At 41.4% G+C, this 19146-nt stretch overlaps 1 protein-coding gene across 2 annotated transcripts in view; it reads left to right on the forward strand.

Annotated features, from left to right (window-relative positions):
* SYNPO (synaptopodin) overlaps positions 1–18928 on the forward strand; it is a 155687-nt gene extending 136759 nt beyond the window's left edge. For both annotated transcript variants that reach the window (XM_068278081.1, XM_068278080.1), the window contains exon 4: positions 14412–18928. In XM_068278081.1, the coding sequence (XP_068134182.1) occupies positions 14412–14945 (534 nt within the window). In that variant the 3' untranslated portion in view covers positions 14946–18928. The remainder of the gene's footprint in view (positions 1–14411) is intronic.
* The last annotated feature ends 218 nt before the right edge of the window (positions 18929–19146 follow it).

The raw sequence follows: 19146 nt of genomic DNA on the forward strand, positions 1-19146 counted from the left end.
TCATAGGATGTCCGTAATGCCTAATACACACAATGAGATTTTCTGGCAGATTTCATGCCATATCGATTATTTCCAGCATGTCCGATCGATTTTCTGTTCACTTCTATAGAAAATCTATCGGAAATCAAATTGGACATGCTGGAAATAAACGATCGGACAAGAAATCTGCCAGAAAATCTCATCGTGTGTATTAGGCATAAGAGTGCGCTCGCTGCAGAGTATGTAAACACACATAAAAAGCACAAGTGGGATCCCTGCCTAAACATGAGTTGTCATCTACTTCGCATGTGCACTTTGAGTTTGTCTGTAGGTCGGGTTGTGATTTCAGCCAGGGCCGGTGTTCTATGGAAATTCAGCTACCATTTCAGCCGGCTCTAACATAGGGGCAGCCTGGTCAATTGCCCCAGGGCCCTGAGCTGGCTGCTGGGTTCAGGGTCCGGGGGGGGGGGGGGGGAGGGGAATTTGGCATCAATAAAGGGCCCCATAATGCCGCTTTAGAGAAGGGGGTTAGGCCTGTTGGGGGGTAGGGTCTGTTAGGGGGCCCACAAGGTAATCTTGCTGGGGTCCCGTTGTAGCAAGAACCGACCCTGATTGCAGCAGGTCTAAAATTTGAGTGGGCTGGGTTTATAAATGAATGGCGGGCATGTGCAGTACTGCCACGCATGTACAGTAGAGCGCCATCTTATGTTCACAAAACAAAAAAGCGAGGCAGGGATCCTGAGGCTACAGTCACTATTGTGAGTCATCAGCACAGCTATGGGATGCCATCCACTGTTTGGTTGTATATACTGCATGTCCCTTTTTATTTTGAAAGCGGGGTTATCCTTAAAGGGAACCAGAGACGAAGCACCCTCATGTATTTTACCATAGAAATCAGCGGGAACATTAGAGAAAACATTTACTCTGCTCTGTTTCAGCCTCACTGCTAAAAGTGTCTGTTATCTAGCTGAGATAAGAATCCCGGACTGAGCATTGAGTCTGGCTTTGCTATAATGACTCAGCTATAATGATTCCTGAGCAGAGCCAGCAGGGGGCAGGCTTGGACTTGAAAAGACACCAAAGAACACAGTCTCAGCTATAATCATTCTGTAGCAAAGCCAGCTGACTGCTCAGTCGGGATTCTTATCAGAGGTGATAACAGGCAAATTAAACAGAGAACAATGAAACAAAGAGCAGATGTTTACTGTCATGTTCCCACTGATTTATAAGGTAAAATACATGAGGGTGCATTATCTCTGGTTCTCTTTAAAAGGAACCTGAAGCGAGTAAAATTATTTAAAATAAACACATGACGTATCTGCAAATGAATATTACATACTTATCTCACCGTCAGTTCCTCTCAGAAGTTCACCAGTTTCTTGTTACAGTGATCCCTTCCAGTTCCATCCAAAAAAAACTGAAAATAATTTTTTTCTCTAAAGATCATTTTCAATTTCTTATACAATCTATAGTTCTTATCGAAAAAATGGGAAAATCAATTGATTGGGTTGTATCGTGTAAGGCTTAACATCGCAAAAAAAGTAGGCAGTTAAAATCTGACAGAACTGACAGGTTTTGGGCCAGTCCATCTCATGGGGTAGGGGGCAAAATAGTAAGATACCAGCCAGCCTCCCTAATCACTTGCACGCTATTTTGGCAGTTAGACTTTGCAACTGCTGTTCAGGAAATGCTGTTGAAAACAAAGAAAACCCTGAGAATTCCCCATGAGGAGATGGACTGGCCCAAAACCTGTTGGTTCTGTCAGATTTTAACTGCCTACTTTTTTCATGATAGTGGTCCTTTAATCATTCCCATTCTTTTCCAAGCAATTGTTTTTTATTTTTCAAAGCCTGCACAGAAAAACTATCAGTTGTTAGTTCCTTCTGTAATCACCCCCGGGTGTGGGCAAGATAAGACGTGGAATAGGACAGCGGACATAAATCTAACTCACAGGTACGCGGAGTCCTATCTAATAATAGGCCGTGTGTGACATTGCCAGCGATATAAATTGGCTTCACGTGTCTCTTAGTGTCAGTTGGACGGCATTGAGGCTGTTTACGCTGCAGGAATATCGTGGCCGTTCATTGTCATGCAGTCATGTGATATTCACCACTCTTATACTGGAGATTTTCCTAATATATTCTTCAATGACAAAAGCAGAAGTGGAAAACATGCGTAATTTAGGTAGCGGACACTCAGGATGTAAGCTCCGTTCCTTATTATTTTGCCTTTTTCTTGGCAAAGAAATATTCCCGGTTGGGAACAAGCATATATTTTCCTGTAAGTGAGAAAAAAAATAAATCAAGAAGTCTTAATTTATTGGAAGGAGGGGATCGCACTGCACAATTATTTTTGCTTCTGCTAGCTAACTGAAAAGAATTGTAAGAAAGCAATATCCTACTGTTCAGGAGACCGGGAATCCGTCTAATCAGGGGTATCAGTTGATAGACAGTGGCACCAAAAAATGTATAAAATAGTTAAAAATTTGAGTTTTGTTTTTAAATCTTTTTATAATGGCACAAAGAAATATATGCATACATCGTATACTTGACAAAAGTTAAAGTGAACCTCCGGACTAAAAATCTACTCAGCAAAACTGAAAAGGCTTGGTGTTTCTTTAACAGTTTCAAAGCATCAGAACTTTGTTTTTCTACCAAAGCATCATTTTTAGCTGCATTTTTAGCTAAGCTCCACCCATCAAAGAAAACTGCCCGGGCTTTTTTCCCCCCGATGCTGTGCAAAGCATGATGGGATTTCCTATGTTGTTATTCACGTTGCCTAGCAACTGGGAGGGGTGATCATCACACAGGACAGTTGGAACTGTGTCTCATGCTTGCTGTCATCTCCTTTCAACCAAAAAGATGGCTGCCCTCATGAAATCAAACATTTGCCTGTTCTTTTAAAACAGGGTGGGTAAGAGATTATATTACCTATCTATTTTAATTAACATAACTAATGTAACTTAATGACAACGGGCCATATGCAATTCACTTTTTCTCCTGAGTTTTCTCCTAGGAGATAATTTTTAATTTTCAATTTAATTTAACTTGTTAGAACTTTGCAATGGAAAAAGTACTGCAAAGTAGGTGAAAAGAACTGTCTAATTTATTTTGAGTATTTTTTTGCTTGCTGGTTGTGTAAAAGGCATTTTATTTACAAGTTGTGAAAATATCACCTAGGAGAAAAACTCAGGAGAAAAAGTGAATTGCATATGGACCAGTATGTTTGTTTAGGCTGAAGTTCCTCTTTAAGTAACAAAAGGCCACATTTTGTTTTAAAGAGGAGAGTAAAGAGAAAGACAAAATAACATTCAATAGCCAATGTAACTTGGTTGAGATTATAGAGTTTATTGCACAAAGTAGGGTTAGACAACGCGTTTCACGGGCATTTCTCGCTTCATCAGGTCAGTAGTAACCACACAGGTTCCTTTGGCCAGTGAAAGTTAGACTCGGGACCCTCACCCTGAGACGCCAAAGATAGTAATTATTGACCTGATGAAGTCGGAAATGCCTGCGAAATGTCTGATCCTACTTACTTTGTGCAATAAACTCTTGAATCTCAACCAAGTTATATTGCTGGTTTTGAAATTCATGGAAGAGGTAAGCCAACTATACTACTTCTTTTTAAACAGTATTTAATTATTTTATAAGTATTTGGATACCTCCATATATCAATTGTTACTGATTACGCCTCTGTTGGGAGGTTGTATTGGTAGCGTAGGTCTTGTCCCTGGGACCTACTAAACTACCAGGCATGCAATCGTTGAGGACCCTTGTAAGCCTCAACAGGGGTGGGAACTCCTGAAATTCGGGAGAGACTCTCTTTACCACTTTTATCCTTATGTTCTAATATACAGTATCTCACTATTGGCTCCTGGTATTTTGTCTCCCTTGTTTTTTCATGGTCCACAAATTTTCTTGGCCCACCCCCTTTCTAATTAGGGGTATGTCATAGGAGATGTTATGAATCCCATGAGCAGAAGGGGTACAACTGCTTCTAACCTTTTCATTGGTCGTTTTTGCGAGCTCTAAGTACACACAAGTCTTTTCCTGTGAACACAGAGCTGACCTGGCCCACAGGTGGGAGTGGTCACATGATGACACTGTGCTGAGGAGAACTCCCACTTACAACTCTATTATTTGTGCTCGGTTCTCTGGGTCATGTGATTGAATTTTCCAAAGGGAATTTATCCGGAATGGCTGCATCAAATATAAAACTTAATTAACCTTCACCAACAATTAAAAATCCAGGCGGGGGAACTAGGACCTTAAACACAGTTTTTTCAGTGGTGTAGCAATAGGGGCTGCAGAGGTTGCGACCTTGGGCCAGAGGGACCCTCCCTCACCGGCAGTATTAACTCTCTATTGGTCCTGTGCTGGTAATAATCACTTCTATAGATGCTTTGAATAGTAGTAATCATTAACTGTTCCCCATTCCATTCTTGTACCTCTGACACTGTGGTTGTCCTTGGCAGGTTTTGGTGCCTCGTATCATTTGTTATGTATAGAGTGCTTGGGGTCCATGTAAAACTTGCACAGGGGCCCAGAGCTTCGTAGCTATGCCACTGAGTTGTTTAATACCTTTGGTTTTAACCCTTTTGACATAATGCTATGTGACAACAGGGAGTACCTGAAAAGTAAAAATAACGCACCAGGGATGAACTAACGATTCACTGCTTTTTTGTTCAAGTTAATTAGGCTCCTGATGGTCATTTTAGGGTATATTATATACAGTGCTTCTGTTCTGTGCTTTTCAACGACAAACCGCCAGGGAACCATATCTGTTAACTCTTTTATAAACGTAGCATTATAGAACTGGAAGAAAGTGCAGAACAATAGAGTGATGGTCTAAATCTCAGATTGTCACTTTCTAGACTAGAGCTACTAGGCCTCAAGGACAATTTGGTAAATATAACAAAATGACTGCTGATGTTAATTAGGTTTATGAGACATTTGCTTGTCTGAATTTACACTGAATTTCAGCATTTGGTGTCTACAGGGTCGGATTTACATCTCAGGAGCCTATAGACACTGAAATTCTGGCACCCTAAACTCCGCCCCTCGGCCAAACCCGCAAATCCTGAGGCAAACAGAAATGTGTCACTTTGCCTGCCGAAATGTACCACATGTGCTGGCTGCCCCCGTTCTGTGCCCAGCTATCACCTGTTCCTCCCCTTCCTCTGCCCGGTAGGGATACTCATTCGGATTCCATGGAAATGCAATTTCCGAAATTCAGAATGTGGAAATCAGTAATGCAAATGCGGTAGGCGGATTTCTGCCGGAAATCGTGGACATTTTCGCCGATTTTAACATCCATTTTCTCAAAAACTATAAGGTCTTTTTGAAAACTTTTTTTTGCATCTTGTTCACAAGAAAATTTGGTGTTTCTAGGACTTAAGGGGGCTTTGCTATTAACCGCTAAAGTCGGCGGATTTTTACTGTAATGTAAAATGCAGAAAATCTGCATCTGCCTATTTTCTGCATTTTACATTACAGTAAAAATCCGCTGACTTTAGCGGTTAATAGCAAAGCCCCCGTAAGTTCTAGAAACACCAAATTTTCAGGGTTTATTAAACAGAATCTTGTGAACAAGAAGCAAAAAAAAGTTTTCAAAATGATCTTATAGTTTTTGAGAAAATCGATGTTAAAGTCGGGCGGAATTTCCACGACTTCCGGCGGAAATTCCGCATCGGAATGCGGAAATTGGTAGAGGAAAGCGGAATCGGTAATTGGGAATGGCGGAATGCAGATTTACCTGGGAATCAGAAATTGGCATTTCCGACCATCCCTGCTGCCCGGCATGCCCGGGTTCACCACCCTGTCGTGCTGACATCACCAACCCCTACAGCATAGAAAGCCGTTTCCCTAACATCATCTAAGGACATTTTTTTCAGGGGTGGTGGCAAACCAATTCACTTACCAGAATGTTTTTAGGATGTAGTGTAGAGTAACATTATGGTCTGCTCCCGCCACTCTTTGTACCTTGCTAAGGCCAGGAGCTCACTATGGGGCGGCTTCACGATTTCGGAAACCGCACGTGATTTAAACGCTATTCCTGGAGTGATTCGGCCCTGCAGCCTTTGAATGCGCGTTCCAGGATTGCTTAGACACTGCATGCAGCACTTTCTGATCACTCAACGCTGCAAGTGGAACTACTGTCATAGGGTTCTATTGTTGCTGCACTTTGCTGATCACTGGCATTGAAAAGTAGTGCATAAAGCGCTGTAGCGGACCTCAGCCCTGAGGTCATGTGATGCAGCTGACAGGACTACTGAACACCTAGAACAGCTGTTCCTTTAAGAAATAAAACGCTAGCTCAGGTCTCTCCTCACATGTGGGAAGTATTTGTTTTAGTTGTCAATAGCAGCCAACCTTATTACTAGTTTCAATTGCAAATCAGCTCTGCAAAAAAGAGAGTTGGAAGCGGGTCAAACATGTCAGGGGAAGCAAAAGTAATCGTCATGTAGAATTAAGAATTCAAATGCAGGGACAGATAGCACTCTCACCTTGCAGCGCTGGGTCCCTGATTCAGATCCCAGCTAGAGCACTATCTTAAAGGGGAACTGAAGAGAGAGGTTTATGGAGGCTGCCATGTTTATTTCCTTTTAAGCAATACCAGTTGCCTGGCAGCCCTGCTGATCCTCTGCCTCTAATCCTATTAGCCATAGCCCCTGAACAAGCATGCAGCAGATCAGGTGTTTCAGACTTTAAAGTCAGATCTGACAAGACTAGCTGCATGCTTGTTTCTGGTGTTATTCAAATACTACTACAGAGAAATAGACCAGCAGGGCTGCCAGGCAACTGGTATTGATTAAAAGGAAATAAATATGGCAGCCTGCGTATATCTCTTACTTCAGTTTCCCTTTAATAGAGTTTGTATATTCTCCCCGTGTCTGCATGGGTTTCCTACGAGCACTTTGGTTTCCTCCCACATCCCAAAAACATACAGATAAGTTGATTGGCTACCCCCTTAAATTGGCCCTAGACTACGATTGGACACATGACTATGGTGGGGATTCGATTGTGAGCTCCTCTGAGGACAGTCAGTGACATGACTATGTACTTTGTAAAGTGCTGCAGAAGATGTCGGTGCTGTATAAATACTAAATAATAATAATACAGACCACAAATAGGAAAGTGGACAACTGACTAGTGGTTATTCTATGGTGGAATGGTGGTTAGCACGCTCACCTTGCCGCGTTGGGTTCCCTGTTTGAATCCCAGCTAGGGCACTATCTGCATGGAGCTTGTATGCTCTCCCTGTGTTTGCACAGGATTCCACCGGGCGCTCTGGTTTCCTCATACAGACAAGTTGATTGACTTCCCCCTAAATTGGCCCTAGACAACGATACATACACTACACAATACATACATAGACATAGGACTATGGACGGAATTAGATTGTGAGCCCCTCTTAGGGACAGTTAGGTGACAATATACACTGTACAGCGCTGCAGAAGATGTCGGTGCTATGTAAATACTAAATAATAACAAAAATAATTCTCACCATTACATCTGTGCATGCAATCAGCTTACTAAGATCATTTTTGACACAAGTTTGCATCAAGGTGCTTAGGCAGACAGAGGCTGTATTATTTCATCTCACGATATATTACCCCAGATAAGTGTCATTAGGTCATTAGCCTTGCCCTCACTTACCATCAACGTTTTGATGGCTTCAATAGAATGACAGGATTTCAACTCACCAATGCATTAAGCTGAACCAGCAGACCAACTGAATAGCGCAGCATTATCATACAATGGAATGACAAGGGCAGGGCTCTAAATTACATCTTAAGTCTACAAATATCTGATTTCATTACATAACACTCCCCAATCCAGCTACTCAATCGAAAACAGGGTGTAGGGAGCATTTAATAAGATTGCCAGGAGACAGAGGGTCAATCACTGGTGCTGAGTTACAGTATTATGCACATCATGACCAGTCAGGGGGGTGGGGGGGCTGAAGACACAAACTACCCTCTTTGTGCTCTGCAGCCAAAGTGCGCTGTCACCTTGTAAAGGTCATACATATAACTGATAGTTGTCCTCCCACGCAGCTTTTTTGGATGAGTATACTGAGGTGACACAAGGGGAGAGATTTAGTTTACTGATATCTAAGTTTCCTAGAGTTAATCAGAATCAAATGTCAGGAATAAGAAAACACCAACTGTGTCCAAAAAGGGGATCATTGGTATTATTATTGTGTATTTATATAGCGCTGACATCTTCTGAAGACCTTTACGCAGTATATAGTCATATCACTGTCTGTCCTCAGAGGAGCTCACAATCAAATCCCTACCATGGTTATACAGTAGTCTAATGTCCTATCATATTATCATAATGTATTTATATAGCACTAACATCTTCTGCAGCACTTTACAGAGTCCATAGTCATGTCACTGACTGTCCTCAGAGCAGCTCACAATCTAATCCCCACCATAGTCATAGTCTAATGCAGGGGTCCCCAAACATTTTGGGTCGAGGGCCGGGTCAACATACTTCAGTCAGCTGGGGGGCCGGAGTATACATAAAAAGATGTCTTTGTGGGCCAGACAGTGAAGCATACCCAGGTGACAACCTGAAGTCCAATTGGACAGCAGTGTCACCTGATGTGGAATTTGATTGGAAACCAGCGAATTACTGCTTTCTGGTTTCCATGGGTGGTGCCAGCACTGCTATTCTATATGTGGACCACAAATATTTAAAGATGTAGCTGACCGCATCTATAAGTAATACATTTTGTGTGTGGGGGGGCCGGTAAAAGAGCCTCAGGGGGCCGCATTTAGCCCATGAGCCTTAGTTTGAGGACCACTGGTCTAATGTCCTACCATATTAGTATTATGTATTCATATAGTACCGACATCTTCTGCAGCACATTACAGAGTAAACAGTATGTCACTGGCTGTCCCTGAGAGAAAGTCACAATCTGCACAATTTGCACAGTCTTGGGCTTAGGTGTAATATCTATGTATATAAAAGTGTGTGTGTGGTGTGTGTGTGTGTGTGTGTGTGTGTGTGCGTGCGTGCGTGCGTGCGTGTGTGTGTGTCGCGACCACTCGAAAACGGCTGGACCTATTTGAACGAAACTTGGTATATAGATCCCTTACTACCTGGGATGATATGTTCTGGGGGTCTCGTGTCCCCCCTGCTCAACTGGGCGGAGCTACAAACAGCAAATCAGATTTCACCCATTCATGTCAATGGAAAAAATGTAAAAGGCTGACATTCTCACAGTATCAAGCCAGAGTCTCCACACTTTGCACAGTTGGTCACTTTAGGTGACTAAGGGCCTGTACACACTGCTGCGCTTGCGCTGCGCTTTTCAAATCGCATGCGCTTTTTAATCGCAAGGTCTTTTGAAAAATAATGAAAATCGTGAAGACCTGTACACACTGGTGAGATGCGCTTTTCCTATTCTCATGAAGGCTTGCGATTTAAAAATCGCATGCGATTTTAAAAGCGCGGCAGTGTGTACAGGCTCTAAGGCTACAAATTCAGGAAAAGTTGGCGTAGCATGAAACAGCCAATCAAATTTCAGCCATTCATATTTAATGGAAAAATGTAAACTGCAGTCATTCTTACACTGCTAATAGCAGGGTTCTCAAACTTGGCACAGTTGGTCACAGGGTGACTGGGATTAATATTCAGGAAAGTGGGTGGAGCGTACAAAGGCCAATCAAAATTCACCTATTGATTTTTAAGGAGAATATTTTAACTGCTGCTATTCTTACACTGTTTATGACAGAGGCTTTAAACTTGCTACAGTCGGTCATTGGGTGACTGGGTTCCAAATTCACTAAAGGGGGCGGAGTCACAAACAGCCAATCAGATTTCTTTGCTGGTTAAACTGCTTCCATTCACACATTTTTGATGCGAGCAACCTGAAAGCTTACAAATTTGGTCATTGAGTGACTGTGTGTCAAGGTTACAAAACGTGGGCGGAGCCAAAAAAATGTCACTGGTCAAATATAAACTGCAGCCATTTTTACACTGTTAATGGCAGGGTTCTCAAACTTTGCACAGTTGGTCACTGGGTGACTGGGATTAATATTCAGGAAAATGGGTGGAGCCTACAACAGCCAATCAAAATTCACCCGTTGATTTTCAAGAGGAACTCCAGTGAAAATAATGTAATAAAAAAAAAGTGCTTCATTTTTACAATAATTATGTATAAATGATTTAGTCAGTGTTTGCCCATTGTAAAATATTTTAAATCCCTGATTTACATTCTGATATTTATCACATGGTGACATTTTTACTCTTGACAGGTGATGTAGCTGCTGCATGCTGTTTTGGCAGTTGGAACCACCTGTAAACAGCTATTTCCCACAATGCAACAAGGTTCACAGACAGGAAACTGCCAGGAGTACCACGGTCCTCAGAGTTTCTTGTGGGAGGGGTTTTACCACAATATCAGTCATACAGCGCCCCCTGATGGTCTGTTTGTGAAAAGGAATAGATTTCTCATGTAAAAGGGGGTATCAGCTACTGATTGGGATAAAGTTCAATTCTTGGTCGGAGTTTCTCTTTAAATTGCTGCCATTTTTAAACTGTTAATAGCAGATGCCTCAAACCTGGTACAGTTGGTCACTGGGTGACTGGGGTTCAAATTCAGAAAGGGGGTGGAGCCACAAACAGCCAATCAAATTTGATTAATTTCAATGGGAATATACAAATTATTGATACCAAGAACACCAAAGCTCATAAACTTGGTAATTAAGTGACTGTATATCAAGGTTAGAAAAAGTGGGCAGTACCAACAGCTACATTTTTTTCATGAGAAAATGTAAACTGCAACCATTCTTAGACTGTTAATGGCAGGGTTCCCAAACATGACACAGTTGGCCACTGGGTGACTGGGATTAATATATAGAAAGTGGGTGAAGCCTACAACAGCCAATCAAAATTTACCTATTGATTTTCAAGGGGAATATTTACATTGCTATCATTCTTACCATGTTAATGGCAGAGGCCTCAAACCTGATACAGTCAGTCACTGGGTGACTGGAGTCCAAATTCACTACAGGGGGTGGAGCCACAAACAGCCAATCAGATTTGTTAGATTGATTTCAGCCATTCTGTTATTGGCAGGGTTCTCAAACTTGACACTGGTGGCCACTGGGTGACTTGGATTCATATTTAGAAAGTGGATTGAGCCTACAACTGCCAATCAAAATTTGCCTATTGATTTTTAAGGGGAATTTTTACATTGCTACCATTCTTACACTGTTAATGGCAGAGGCCTCAAATCTGATACAGTCAGTTATTGGGTGACTGGAGTCCAAATTCACTAAAGGGGGTGGTGCCACAAGCAGCCAATCAGAGTTGTTAGATTGATTTCAGCCATTCTGTTATTGGCAGGGCTCTCAAACGTGACACAGGTGGTCATTTGATGACTGGGATTAATATTCAGGAAAGTGGGTGAAGCCTACAACAGCCAATCAACATTCACCTATTGATTTTCAATGGGAATATGTACTTTGCTGCCATTCTTACACTCTTAATGGCAGATGCCTCAAATCTGGCACAGTCAGTCACTGGGAGATTGGGGTTTAAATTCTGAAAAGGGGGCGGGCTACAAACAGCCAATCAGATTTGTTTAATTTCAATGGGAAAACACAACTTATTGATGCCAAGGACCCCAAAGCTCATAAACTTGGTCATTAAGTGACTGTATGTAAAGTTAGAAACAGTGGGTGGAGCCAAAATTAACTAACTTTTTACATGGGAAAAATATAAACTGCAGCCATTCTTACACTGTTAATGGCAGGGTTCTCAAAATTTACACAGTTGGCCACTGGGTGACTGGGATTAATATTCAGAAAAGTTGGTGGAGCCAACAACAGCCAATTAAAATTCACCTATTGATTTTCAGGGGGAATATTGAAACTACTGCCGCTCTTACACTGTTAACCATTTACCGCCATCCTAACGTATTAAAACGTCATGCTTACCGCTATTAACAGCAACATGACGTTTTAATACGTCGCGCATTCCCGCCGCTGCTACCGCCGTGTGTCCGCCGCTACCGCCGCCATTACCGTCGGGATCCCGTGCTGGGCGATTGGGGAAGAGGACCGAACAGTCCTCTACCCAATCGCAGTGCCTGGAGTGAATGGACGTGACCGCGAACAGCGGCTACGTCCATTCACATAAACAGGAAATGTAACAGTTTAATAAAGTGTAAAAAAAAAAAAAAGTGAACACGTCCTATGAGTGTTCACTAGCGCCATCTTGTGGCCAAAAAGTATATTACACCTACAAAATACATACATTTTCAAGTATATACACATCATTAATAAAATTACACTTCCAACCCTCCCCCCAAAAAAAAACACTTGTAAAAAAAAAAAATCAGCTTAAAAAAAAAAAAAATAGTTGCCTTAGGGACTCAGCTTTTTTTATTCTATATTTTATGGGGGAAAATTAATTTTAATTTATTACATAGGGGCTTGTAATTATGGCCAGAACAAACAGAAAAATAACCACTTATATTTCAAAATAATATACTGTCGCCATACATTGTGGTAGGGACATAATCTAAACGGTTTAATTATCGGGACCACTGGGCAAATAAAACGTGTTTGTTTTATCCACAGGAGAATGTTTAATTTTAAAACTATAAAGGCTGAACACTGAGAAATAATGATTTTTTTTCTTTTTTTTCTGTTTTTCTCATTAAAATGCATTTAGAATAAAAAAATTCTTAGCAAAATGTACTATCCACAGAAAGCCTAATTGGTGGCGAAAAAAACGAGGTATAGATCATTTTCTTGTGATAAGTAGTAATAAAGTTATTAGGGAATAAAAGGGAGGAGCGCTGACAACTGAAAATTGCTCTGGTCCGTTAGGATAAAAACCCTTGGGGGTGAACTGGTTAATGGCAGAGGCCTCAAACCTGCTACAGTTGGTCATTAAGAGACTGGGGTTCAAATTCACTAAAGGGGCAGAGCCACAGACAGCCAATCAGATATCTTTGCTGGATAAACTGCTTCCATTCACAAAATGTTGATGCCGGCAACCGGAAAGCTCTCAAACTTGGTCATTGAATGACTGTCTGTGTGTCTCTTTAAAATGGCAGCAAATTAAAGAGAAACTCCGACCAAGAATTTAACTTTATCCCAATCAGTAGCTGATACCCCCTTTTACATGAGAAATCTATTCCTTTTCACAAACAGACCATCAGGGGGCGCTGTATGATTCACAAGCATTTTTTCACTATTCAACACCGTTACATGAATTCGTGATCGCCTCTCGATCACGGATTCAGTTCCAAATGCACTCGTGATTGTGATCCAAATCCGGCTCGTGATCACGGATTTAGCCGTGATCTGTGCACTGCAATATTACCGCAAGTTTGTGCATCAAGCTCTATGTACTCTGTAATATTGGTGCATCTTATATAAATACATAATCATAATAATATGGTAGGACATTAGACTATGCCTACGGTAGGGATTAGATTGTGAGCTCTTCTGAGGACAGTCAGTGACATGACTATGTACTCTGTAATGTGCTGCAGAGGATGTTGTTGTATGTTCTATAAATACATAATAATAATAATAATAATGATGAGGTAGATTAGAACATTAGACAGTAACAAGATATACTGGAATGTGCTATTTAATATATATATATATATATATATATATATATATATATATATATATATATACTAGCTGATGACCCGGCGTTGCCAGGGTATGTATTTGGCTGGTGTTGGCTCCGCCAACTTTTTCTAACCCTAACACACAAACACTCAATGACCAAGTTTGTGAGCTTTGGGGTCTTTGGCGTCAATAATTTGTATATTCCCATAGAAATTAAACAAATCAGATTAGCTGTTTGTGACTCCGCCCCTCTCCAGCATTTGAACCCAACTGTAGCAGGTTTGAGGCACCTGCTATTAGCAGTGTAAAAATGGCAACAATTTAAATATTCCCCTTGAAAATTTACAGGTGAATTTTGATTGGCTATTATAGGACCACCCACTTCCCTGAATATTAATCTCAGTCACCCAGTGACCAGCTGGGCAAAGTTTGAGAACCTTGTCATTAACAGTGTAAGAAGGCCTGCTTGTGAATCACGGCTATTCCATGATCACAAGGTCGTGTTGAGCATCACTGCCAAGAACTGCTGTCTCCAGTCTGCTGCAGATTTTGCAGGTCATAGCTTAGTCTCCTGTAACTCTTGGTCATCGTGATGCAGACCAAACTACTGGTGGTTGATATAGTATAATAAAACATTATAGTACACTTCCAAACCTTGATTGTTCTTGGATTTGTTTGGCCATCTCCAGCTTATAAGGTTCCAAACAGAGGAAGGCTGTACCTATATCATACATTGTGAAATTGAAGGTGCAAAATTACTATATCTAGAATGTACAGTTTAGGATAACAATAGTAATAGTGTAATTTTTGTCCTCCACAGAAGTATAAAGAATTTGTGCCAGGATCCACCAGCAGCAGAATTTTTCAACACCGTGGATCATTGGATGGATGGGGTACTTCATCTCTACCAAGCTTTGATGAACATCCAGTGATACAGAGTCCTCCTCCACGTTCGATGTCCCCTGCTTGGAGTGACTGTTCACCATCCCCATCCCCTGTACGAATGGAGAATGACCTGAGAATGGGGAAACAGATGAAAGCTCTGCTTGCCCGAAATATCATAAATGCAGCAAAGCGGAAGAGCACTTCCCCTTGGGGGGTTACCAGTCCTCTGTCTCCCCTTCATATCACATCTCCATGGAGCCCAACTGTAGGCAACGGATCTTCCCTGCCTGCCACTCCCAGGGCAAGGAGGTCACCAACGGGTTCAGATATTTCTTTGGAGTCAGAAGATTCCGGAGCAAAATCTCCTGGATTTCGGAGTTATCCATTCTCACCCAAGGGATGGTATGGAAGCACAAGGGTAAAGAGAGATAGTCTACCATCAAGCTCAACTTTTCCATATACCCCATAAATGGTTCAGTCCAGCTCAAGCTTGATAGAGACCAGTCCATCCTTAAACAAGGAGAACGAAGTTCTGTATTACCTTATAGGTTAAGCTTTAAAACGCAAATACTGAATATATATATATTAATTGGAAAGGCCTAATGATGAAATTAAATTCAAAGGGATTCATTTCGACTTCTCAGAGTTGAGCTCAAAAGAAGTCTACAGGGACAATTAAAGGAAATTAATACGTAATGAATAATGCACATTTCCTTGAGACAGACATGGACAATTTCCACCTGTTTCTTCAAGAATATTGTACATTTATGAAGTTAAAACGCCTCCATTTTTATTTTTTTAAATTCATGGTTTAATTTTTGTAAGACGCGAGTTATAAGGATGAATGGAAGGACTAATGTTTTTGATAATCATATTACATTTGCGACAATGTTTGGTTTGGAACATGGAAGTGGTTATTAAAAAAATAATAGGAAAATAATGCAATATTTTTTTTTACATTTCTGAATAATGCCTCTGTATAGTTTTGCAGACAGTGAACCCAAAGTCGGCTCTTCAGTCTTATAGACACAATGGATTGGATGGCCAAAGTTTTTGGAAGCCCATTGCTCAGTTTCCCGGTTTGTAACTTGGAGATGTTTTGTAAAATAGACAAGGATTTGTCTCCAGACTACCTAGTGTAGCTTCAAGAAGAAGTCATTACAGAATGAGCAATAGATGTCACACATTGGTCATCATCACGTACGAACTGATATACGTTGTCATAAAGGGGACAGAGCTGAGTTGCTAAAATAGCCTTTTGTTCTCTCATCAATCAGCTGACAGCAAAACCACATAGAAGACTTAAAGGATGTCGGGATCACCGTGAGACCAAAACCCGTTTGAGCTGGAAGGAGTACATTTCCTGATATACAGTGGTGCCTGTAATGACCAAACAATGGACCATTCTTCTCAGATGACAGATCTGTGGATGGACAACGTTCTCCAGAATCTGATAACAGGACAATCCTGAGGGTGGGTGCAATGGTGTTGTCCATGAAGACCATGGGGACTTATCCACATCTGCCTTTGCACTGATGGAGACCTTTCAGTATTTTCTGCATTGGCTTTCGATACTGCACATATATCAATCAATGCACTATGGGGGCTTGTAACTTTACCCTGTGCAGAGTCTGTGCACAGGACCTGAGGACACACTAATGGATTAAAATATTGTTCAGAAATGCCTCCAGATTAGAGAAGTAAGCAGCATGCCAAAGAAAGATTAATGGTTTTGTGCACGTGAAGGTACAATGTGATGTTTAATGATGTTCCGAGTGGGAGAGAATAATGTCTACAGCCCTAACATGGCCATGTAACACATTGGCCCTTATTCAACTCATGTTTTCTCCTGAGTCTTCTCCTAGGAGACATATTTTCATCTTTTATTTAAAGTAAACCTGAGCCCGCCAAAAATAAGATAGTCCAGAGGCTTCCCAACTCCTCCCTTTCCCTACCATTACCAACTTCAGACCCTCTGAACATATCTGATCTGTTCTCATGGCCACGCTACCCATCGTGCGTGAGCACCGGCGTACTGCATCTATACAATTAGCCGCGTCTGCGCTGTATGCCAAAGGCGCTCGTCAATGAGCAGCTCCATGCTAGGTCCTGGCCAGTGGCGGTGGGGTTAAAGAAGATTTAAGAATCCTCTGGAGCATCTACAGGCTTCCCTCTTCTTAGTTGATTATCTAACTTTTTTCCCTACCAGCTCAGGTTTGCTTTAAAATACATGTTCAGCACTTTGCAATTGAAAAACTACCAAAAAGTAGATGGGAAATTACTACCAAAATTATTTTGAGTATTTCCTTGCTTGCTGGTGGCATAAAGGGCACTTACTTAAAAAGGTGTGAAAATATCACCTAGGAGAAAACGTTAATTGAATAGGGGCCATTAAAAGATAAATGTAGATGAAAAAGAGGTTGAAAAAAAGTGAAATTCACTTATAGTGCACTTACCCTTTTCTCACTTACCCAGGGCCTGCATTAAAGATGTAAGTTGTTTACTTCTCTTTTCCTAAGCAACCTGCAGTTTCTGTCCCCTTGGGCATACAGTTGTACGCTCCTTTAATAATCAATAATGGCTTTCAGCTTCCAACCACTAGAGGTTAGGCTCAGGAAGATGTATATGTAGGATTTCATTCACTATAATGGGAGCTGTAAGCTCAAGGGTGCAGAAGACCTGGATCTTTTCAGGAAAGTTTAGTATTGCATCTGCAAAAAAATCGGGAAGGTCCGCACACTCAGATGGTAACGTTACTATTCTGTACTGTTTTACCTTGACAAAGGGGACCCCACGTGGCCCCGAAACGAGTCGTCGGTATATGGAGTGGACTTGTGTCACATTGTTTGAATAAACCTGGACTTTGGTTCATCTGAGTGTGCGGACCTTCCCGATTTTTTTGCAGTATACATTAGTCCAGCACCTCTACAGTGGTGTGCGATTCTTCTTTAGAATTTTAGTATTGCATCTGGACTATTTATTTTAATTATGGAGGGCAGTTACAGTGGTTTGCAAAAGTATTCGCCCCCTTGAAGTTTTCCACATGTTGTCACATTACTGCCACAAACATGAATCATGGGATGGGAAATGGATGGAGCCAAATACAGGGCAATCTTGAAAGAAAACCTCTTGGAGTCTGCAAAAGACTTGAGACTGGGGCGGAGGTTCACCTTCCAGCAGGACAACGACTCTAAACATAAAGCCAGGGCAACAATGGAATGGTTTAAAACAAAACATATCCATGTGTTAGAATGGCCCAGTCAAAGTCCAGATCTAAATCCAATCGAGAATCTGTGGCAGATCTGAAAACTGCTGTTCACAAACGCTGTCCATCTAATCTGACTGAGCTGCAGCTGTTTTGCAAAGAAGAATGGGCAAGGATTTCAGTCTCTAGATGTGCAAAGCTGGTAGAGACATACCCTAAAAGACTGGCAGCTGTAATTGCAGCAAAAGGTGGTTCTACAAAGTATTGACTCAGGGGGCTGAACAATTACACACAATCCACTTTGCAGTTATTTATTTGTAAAAAAAATGTTTGGAATCCTGTATGATTTTCGTTCCACTTCTCACGTGTACACCACTTTGTATTGGTCTTTCACATGGAATTCCAATAAAATTGATTCATGTTTGTGGCAGTAATGTGACAAAATGTGGAAAACTTCAAGGGGGCCGAATACTTTTGCAAGCCACTGTATAAGAGGAGACACTATAAGAACACCTAGCCTTTCTAAGAAATCTGCCACAGATTGATTTCCATACACCCGGAGACGGGAGACACTAACCAGAGATGTTCAATGAGATGCAAATAATTTTGAGTTGGGTGCCAATTGTATGCAGCTTAAAATTTTACCAAATATTTTCAGCAGAAGGTGACTGTGATTGGTTCAGTTTCAAGCTGCCTACAGTTTGCGTGAAATCTGCACACATTTTTAAATTATTTGCATCTCCTTGACCATCTCTGCCAATGACCACTATAGGTCAATGTTGGTGGAGAAGTATGTGATCAGTTTGGTCATGTGATAGATATGTCTTTTGCTAGTCATGATCATGTGCTAAAGCAGGATGTGATTTATAGCAAATCAGAGCTTTGTAAATCAGCTGATCAAGCAAATCACGCGCTTCTCCAGGAGTTCTCCTAGATATGGCCATCACTAATGCGGCAGTATTGTTAATTTGGTCACATACACTGTTTCGGAAACGTCACCACAGGACACAGCACCCTTTAGAGAAAGGCGTAAAGAAGCAGAAATGCAGGTAGCATTACACCATAAGATTAAGGCAGCCATACACTGTACCATTTTTTGGCCCAATAAAGGCCCGTACACACGCTCAACCAAACTGCCTAATTGTCACCTGAGTTTGTGTCGGACATGTGAAAGAGCATTAAGACATTCGATTAGACAAAAACATCTAATTGTTTTTAAATTGAAGTGGATTTAAAGGGACTCCGAGCAGTGCAGAAACTATGGAAAGATGCACATCATTTTAAAGCTCTCTTTCTCCTCTTTCCAATGATATATAAACCGCCACCCTACGCCTTTTAGTTTTCGCTATTTTCGCGATTGAAATTGCCGCGGCCGCGATTTCGATCGCGAAAATAGAGAAAACTAAAAGGCGTAGGGCAACGATTTAGGTGTCGTCAGAAAGAGGAGAAAGAGAGCTTTAAAATG

The sequence above is a fragment of the Hyperolius riggenbachi genome, chromosome 3 (assembly GCF_040937935.1).
Source record: "Hyperolius riggenbachi isolate aHypRig1 chromosome 3, aHypRig1.pri, whole genome shotgun sequence".
Taxonomy (NCBI): domain Eukaryota; kingdom Metazoa; phylum Chordata; class Amphibia; order Anura; family Hyperoliidae; genus Hyperolius; species Hyperolius riggenbachi.